This window comes from Balearica regulorum, chromosome 7 (assembly GCF_011004875.1).
Source record: "Balearica regulorum gibbericeps isolate bBalReg1 chromosome 7, bBalReg1.pri, whole genome shotgun sequence".
In the NCBI taxonomy this organism is placed as follows: Eukaryota; Metazoa; Chordata; class Aves; order Gruiformes; family Gruidae; genus Balearica; species Balearica regulorum.
In genome coordinates, this window is record NC_046190.1 from 16,326,547 (window position 1) to 16,333,188 (window position 6,642).

A 6,642-nucleotide genomic window follows, 5' to 3' on the forward strand; every position below is an offset into this window, starting at 1 on the left:
GGACAAACCATGATGCTGAGGCTTTAACCTCAGCCTGGGAAGAGGCTAACACAGCCTGAAGGCACATCACACAAGGCAGGGGTAGTGTTCAGAGATGGGAGGTTTAATTTTCTGTCAGCAACACGAAGAAGCGATTATCACAATTACGAATGTTTGCTTGCACAAGGCTCAGAACTGAGTGGGGGAAAGCCAGCAACAGCTTTGCTTGTCCCCAAAAATACTACTGAGTGACATTAGTTCACAAGCTGTATGAGATCCCAACCGACTGGGCTGTTATCCCACAGCACATTGCACAGGCACCAGACTTTGCCTAGATCAAACTGATCAGTTACATGGAGTTGATTTGGATGTGCCAAAGGTGCAGCTCTAAGTGCCTGAAGAACAGGCTGCTGTCAGTCAAACAAGAGGCAAGGCAGCTCATACTGCCATTACCACCCTCCTGGGAGCACTGGCTTACCATATCGCAAGGGGTATTTCAAAAAGGTCAAATTATTACCCCTGATTGAGCTACTGCTCCCGTCTTTATTAAACCCCAAGAGGTGTGGGACAAAGCAAGCCATGAGCAGGGAAAGAACATGGACTACACACTACAGCTTTGGTGACTTCATGTAAGTTTGGTTGTTCACGTGCTTCACTGGATTTTTGTGACAGCTTCATGGATGGACTTGGCCACATAGTCCAGGTTCTTGGTAGTCAGGCCACACATGTTGATGCGCCCACTAGCCATCAGGTAGATGTGTTTTTCCTTGATCATGTACTCCACCTGCTTAGCTGGGGAAACAATTGGACATAGGTCAGTGCAGTGACCCCACAGCTCAGAAAAGCCCAAAGAACCAGTCGGGGCTCCTTGAATCTTTCACAAGCAGAAAACTTCCAGCACTGGCCACTAAAATGCTCCCAGATGCTTCATCCCTGCCTAATCACAGTGGCAGTGATACCAGGACTCCAGTGAGGTCCCCAACTGCTTCAGCCCAGTTCACCCCCAGCAAAACTGCCTTCACCCAATCCTCCCTTCACCAGGCCACTTGGTACTTACGGTTCAACCCCGTGAAGCTAAACATGCCGATCTGCTCTGTGATGTGGTTCCACGTCCCCGGGGTCCCAAGGGACTCCAGGCGAGACCGGAGCTCTGACCGCATCAGCAAGACCCGATCTGCCATCGTCTTCACATTGTCCTTCCTGCAGCAGGCAGGAAGCAGGGCATGAGGACAGGCATCTGGCCAAGCCTGGCAGGCAGGGAGACAGCTTCCCCCTGGCCCTTGCCCTCTCCCACCAGCCCTGGCCACACGTACCACTCAGCAAAGAGCTGCGGGGAAGAAAGTGTAGTTGCCACAATGCGTGCTCCCTGCGAGGGAGGGTTGGACCAAGTGGTACGCACAATCTTCTCCATCTGGGAAAGCACACGCTGCACATTGTCTGCGTCCTTCCCCACCACGGTCAGGTTCCCCACGCGCTCATCTGTGGACAAGCCAAGAGATGTGAGCCATCGGTCCCACACATCACGGCAATGCAGAGCTCTCCCCACCCCCAGCATGCCAGCCCCATCTGTCTGGGTATGACGCTACTGGGCCAGCTTACTGCCAGACACTCACTGTAGAGCCCAAAGTTCTTGGAAAACGACTGTGCACAGAAGAGCTCAAAGCCCTCGGAGACAAAGTATCGCACAGCCCAGGCATCCTTGTCCAGGCTGCCAGAGGCAAAACCTTGGTACGCCGAGTCGAAGAACGGAAACAGGAACCGGCGCTGCAAGGAGGAACAGTGTTAGAGGGAAACCCCTTCCCCACAACCTTCACTTTACCCCCCACTGTCCCCACAGGGGGGAAAAATGATGATTATGCTTCTGGGTGAATACAAAGGAAATGTGGTCCGTCAGCACCGGACTAGGATATTTTCTTTCTACTGGGGTAGACTAAAGCGGTCAAAAGGTCAAATGCCGGAGAAAATTGCATTTGAGGACACAGGCACAAGAAATGCACCACCTTATATCCTACTATCCAGCACCTGTGAAAAGCAGGTGCCCATGGATAATCTTTCCAGCATGAAAAACCCCACTGCGGCCCATGCTCCAGAGCTTGAAAGCAAGAACTTGGAGGCACAAGCAGAACTGGGATGCTTTTATCCTCTGAGCACATCAGAGGATGATCTGACAACCAGCATCCTGCCAGCCTCTCCCTTCAACACCTGCCCTGCAGGACTCTTCCAGGTCCTGCCACATCTCATGCTATTCCCTAGAGTCCATTTTGGATGCAAGTGCTCTGGCTGGCTCAAGAGCTATCTGTCCCCTCAGCACTGCTTTAGCCCCAACAGCAGCCCATACCTTCATAACAGCAGCAATCTGCTTCCACTGGTCAGGAGTAGGGTCTGTGCCTGTTGGGTTGTGCGCACAGGCATGGAGGATGAAAATGGAGAACTCCGGGGCTTTCTGAGGAAAGAGCAGGTCTTGGTCAGACACACGGACGAGACTGGACACCCACAGCAAAGGGAGAGGCCCCAGGCTGCTCTGGGCACCGGCAGTCTCTTTCGCAGAGGTCCACTTCCAGGCACAGCACACATGAGCCCAGCCAGCTGCTGACAGCACAGCACCCAGCTCAACCCATTCCATGCCAGTTTGACTCACCTCCATGTCATCCAGCAGCCCCTGGAGATCCAGACCCCTCTTGGGAGCATCCCAGTAGTGGTAGGTTCTAATATCTTTAAAGCCAGCATCCACAAACACAGAATTGTGGTTCTCTGAGGAAAAAAAACACTGTTCAGAAAATCAGGCCCCATCTCCAGCAAGCCACCTTCTCCAGTCCCATTATCTCCCTAAACGTCACCAAAATACACCTCCTTTACCCACCAGGGACAGGCCCCTCTCTCACTGCCCAGGCCCCTCCATTCCTCCCTCTCCCACAGACCCACAGGGCTCCCTGCAAGGAGGCAGCAGCACCGACCACAGCACTCACCCCAGGATGGAGCGGAGATGTATATGGGGGTCGCCGTGTTGTTGTTTCCGTTATACCACCGCTTCAGAAACTCCGCGCCGATACGCAGAGCGCCTGTCCCGCCCAAGGATTGAACGCTTCCGATCTGCAACAGAGACAGTTGCCAGCGGGGTCCACCCAGGTCAACCCGGCTATCGGTGCGCAGGGAACAGAGGCGCTTGCAAGAGCAAGGCAGGATCCCAGATGTGCTCCCTGGGGTCACCCCAGCCAGGACACCATCCCCTTTTCCAGTGGTCTTCAACCTCCTTCAGCACTCAGGCCTGTCCTGACACCTTCTACAGTTATAAATAGATCCCAGTTATTCCTGTTACTTTTTGGCACAGAGCAGATTCCTAGCTAGCAGCTTATTCCAGGAAAGGTGGTCTTTTACGTGACCGGTTTCCCGTGGGGCAACTATTAAAAGATGAAGGAAAAAACAAATTCCAATCACAGCCCACGTTCGGTCTTTCCCAAAAACTATGACTACTTGCACAAACAGCTTCAAGTTCACGTTCATCAAGTAACTTACAACCAGTATAGACCATGTCAGAGAAGCCTCCAAATCCTACCAAAATGCAGTTACTCCACACGTTTGTGCTCTTCTGCTGCAGAGACACCCCGGGGTCCCAGCAGCTCTCCGAGCAAGAAGTGCTCTCGCTCCCTGCCCAACACCACCTACCCGGTTCTCCTTGATGGCTGGGCTGTCATCACCCAGGGCGATGCGGGAGGCGTTGGCCCGGAACTCAGGCAGGCCCAGGATGGGCAGGTACTCGTGGTTCAGGCTGTTGTCGTTGGCGATCATCTGCTCCACCTTCTTCACCACCGGCAGGACCCATGGCTGTCCCTCGTCCGTGCGGTAGGCTGCGAGGAGAGGGAGAGCTCTTACTTCCACATCCGGGAGGACGCTGGGCTTCCCGGCCCCCGCCCGGGGCACCGACACCCGAGGACGGCGGGCAGGCCAGCGCGGCCGCCGCCACGACCTTGACGTCCACCGGGTGACCCGCTGCCTGCCCTCCTCCCCCGCGCCCAGCCGGGCGCCCGCCGCCGCTCGGTGACCTTTCGGGCCCTGGTCCCGCTGATGCCGCCCAGCTGCCCAGGCAGGCGCAGGGCCCGCCGCGGGGGCACCGGCCGGCCTACCCCGCGGAGAGGAGCCCCGCCGGGCCGGGAGGCGGGGGGGGGGGGGGGGGGGGGGGGGGGGTGCGGGGGTGGCGGGGAGAGGCGGCCGCGGACTCACCGCCTACGCCCAAGTTGACCTTCCGCGAGTCCCCGTCTTCCCGGAAGTCCGCCGTGAGCTTGAAGACGGCGACAGGCGGGGCGCGGGGGACGGCGGTGAAGATGGAGGCGGCCATGGCGGCGCAGCCCGCTCGGCCCTGCTCCGCTCCGTTACAGACAGCGCGCGGCGCCTGGAGGAGACGCTCACCTTCACCGGCGGGGCGGGGCCGCCGCACGCCGCCGCCAATCAGCGGGCCGCCGGCGTCCCCGCCCCCGCCGCCAGCCAGCGGCGGCCCCGCAACCCTTCGGGCGGAGCGCGGGCAGCCAATCGCGGCGGGGACACCGGCCGGCGGCTGTCGCCGAGCCCGGTGACGCAAGCGGTGCGGAGACGCAGGCGCTGACTATTGGTGGCCGGCTCCGCCCCGGGCCCGCCCCCTCCTCTGCGCTCGCGTGTTGGGCGGACGGTTCTCGCGGGGCCGCCTCGGGGTGCAGCGCCCGGGGGCGCGCGGTGGCGCCCGCGTGTGGCCGGGGCCGGGGCCGGGGCCGGGCCGGCTGCCTGGCCGGGAGGAGTGCCGGCGGGCCCGGGGGGTGCCGGCGGGCCCGGGGCCGCGGCGCAGGGGTGCAGAGCCGTCGCAGGGGCTGCGGGGGTGCAGCGGCCGGTGGGGGTCCCGGAGCTGCAGTGATGGGGGGGAGGGGTGGTGCCGGGGCGCGATGCCCGCGGTACGGGGTGCTGCTGGGGATGCCGTGCCCGAGGCAGCGCTTGCTCTGCGGCAGTGCTCGGGAGTGCAGTGCTCGGGGGGCATGGCACGGTCCCCGTAGGGGAGCCGGGGGTGCAGCGTATGTGCGGGTGCAGATCAGCCCTGGAGTGCAAAGCCGGGGTGCGGGACAGCCCCGGGAGGGCCGTGCCCGGGGGTGCAGGATGGTGCCAGGGTGTAGGGCTTGGGGGGTGCGGGAAGGTGCCGGGGGGCCGTGCCCGGGTGTCCGGGTGCGGTGCCCGGGCTGCGGGGTGGTCCCGGGGGTGCGGTGACCCGGGTGCGGGACGAGGACGGCTCTGAGGGCGGTGGGTGCTTCCACCCCCGGGCGGGTCACGGGGATGCTCCAGTGCACCTGCCCCGGGTTTTGAAGGCATTTTCCCCATTCCCAGCCACCCGCAGGTCAGGCACTGGGGGCGGCCCCATGAGACGCTCCCAAACCCGGGGAGACCCCGGGGTCTCCTGGGGGTGTCTCACCTCCCAGCCAGAGCCTCCGCCCGGCGGCAACGGCCGCCAAAGCGAGCCCTGCCCTGGCCCACGGGGAGCGTTAGGGATCACTTGGTGACTGCGGCCCCCTTCCCCCGGAGCGCACGGCATTGCGCTTATCCGCAGGGAACTTCTCGTGGCGCCTTGCTGCCGAACCCCGCACCGTTCCCGCAGGCACAGCGCTTCGCACGGTGCCCCCGACCCTCCCCGGCCCTTGAGGGCCGCCCACCGCCCGGGACCCTCCCTCCAGCCGTGCGGGGGCCTCCGGGGACCCTGGGCGTTGGGGCCGATGCCCTCGCGGGGCGCGGTGGAGCGGCAGCCGGCCGGGAGCGGCGGCCGTGCACGGGGGTGTCGGCAGAGGGCAGAGCCGGCCCGCGCATCGCCGGTAGGACCGCTCCGTGCGGCCCCGCCGCTTATCCCGCAACCCCGGCGGGGAGAGGCACGGCAAGGAGTGACCGGCTCCGGCCCGGCCTGGCGGGACAGGCGGGGGGCGGCCAGGGGCTGCCCGAGCATCCCACCCGCGGGTCCCCCCGCGCAGCCCTGGGGAGGGGGCTCGCTGCCGCCCGGTGCGTGGCCGGCTCCGTTAGGAACCCGCCGCCTGTCTCAAGCGGCTTTTGAAGTTTGTGGGAATCCGCCCGCGATCCTGCAGCATCTGGGAAAGGCTTCGAGGGAAATGGGAAGGACGTCGCGAACAACAGCCCCGGCAGCGCGACCCCCTCCCCCCGCCCCTCGTGACATAAAACACGGGGATACGGAACAGGAAAGGCCATGGTGTCCCCAAACGCTTTTGCAGACAACCCGTGTCATACACTCCCTTTGTTAACCCAGCCAAGATCCCTCTGAAAACCAGTTTGGCTCCTCGCCCTCCTCCCATGCCAAAGGTGGCTCCACAGCCCGGCTGCCTGCGAGGGAGCCCGGGGGCACAGCCCTCACCTCCCCCAGCTCCGGGCAGCACCTGGAAGAACTGCCCAGTGCACTTTCTGCGTAGCATGGGAGCAGGGAAGAGGTAGAGCTGCCCGGCGGCACAGCAGCATGCCAAAGCTTCTGCCTTCGGAGAAAACAGCGTAATTGGAAAGGCAGAGGAACAAGACAGTAGCGCTAGACCAAAGCCTTGGCCCTGGTGGGGTTTTTAGCCCACCTCAGATAGAACCTCTATCAGATCTTGAGAAAAGGCCAAGCGGAAACCCAGAAAAGGCTTCAGGTCTGCTCTCTGCAACAGCTGTGAGCCC

General features: G+C 62.1%; 1 protein-coding gene across 1 annotated transcript; it reads right to left on the reverse strand.

Moving 5' to 3' along the window:
* Positions 1-82: 82 nt before the first annotated feature.
* GOT1 (glutamic-oxaloacetic transaminase 1) lies at positions 83-4,605 on the reverse strand. The gene is made up of 9 exons (XM_075758164.1): positions 4,198-4,605; positions 3,643-3,824; positions 2,946-3,069; positions 2,618-2,730; positions 2,318-2,422; positions 1,593-1,743; positions 1,293-1,458; positions 1,037-1,179; positions 83-771 (listed from the first exon to the last, which is right to left on the reverse strand). Exons 1-9 carry the CDS (start codon positions 4,310-4,312, stop codon positions 632-634), a joined length of 1,239 nt encoding a protein of 412 aa, XP_075614279.1. The 5' UTR covers positions 4,313-4,605; the 3' UTR covers positions 83-631.
* Between the last annotated feature and the right edge of the window lie 2,037 nt (positions 4,606-6,642).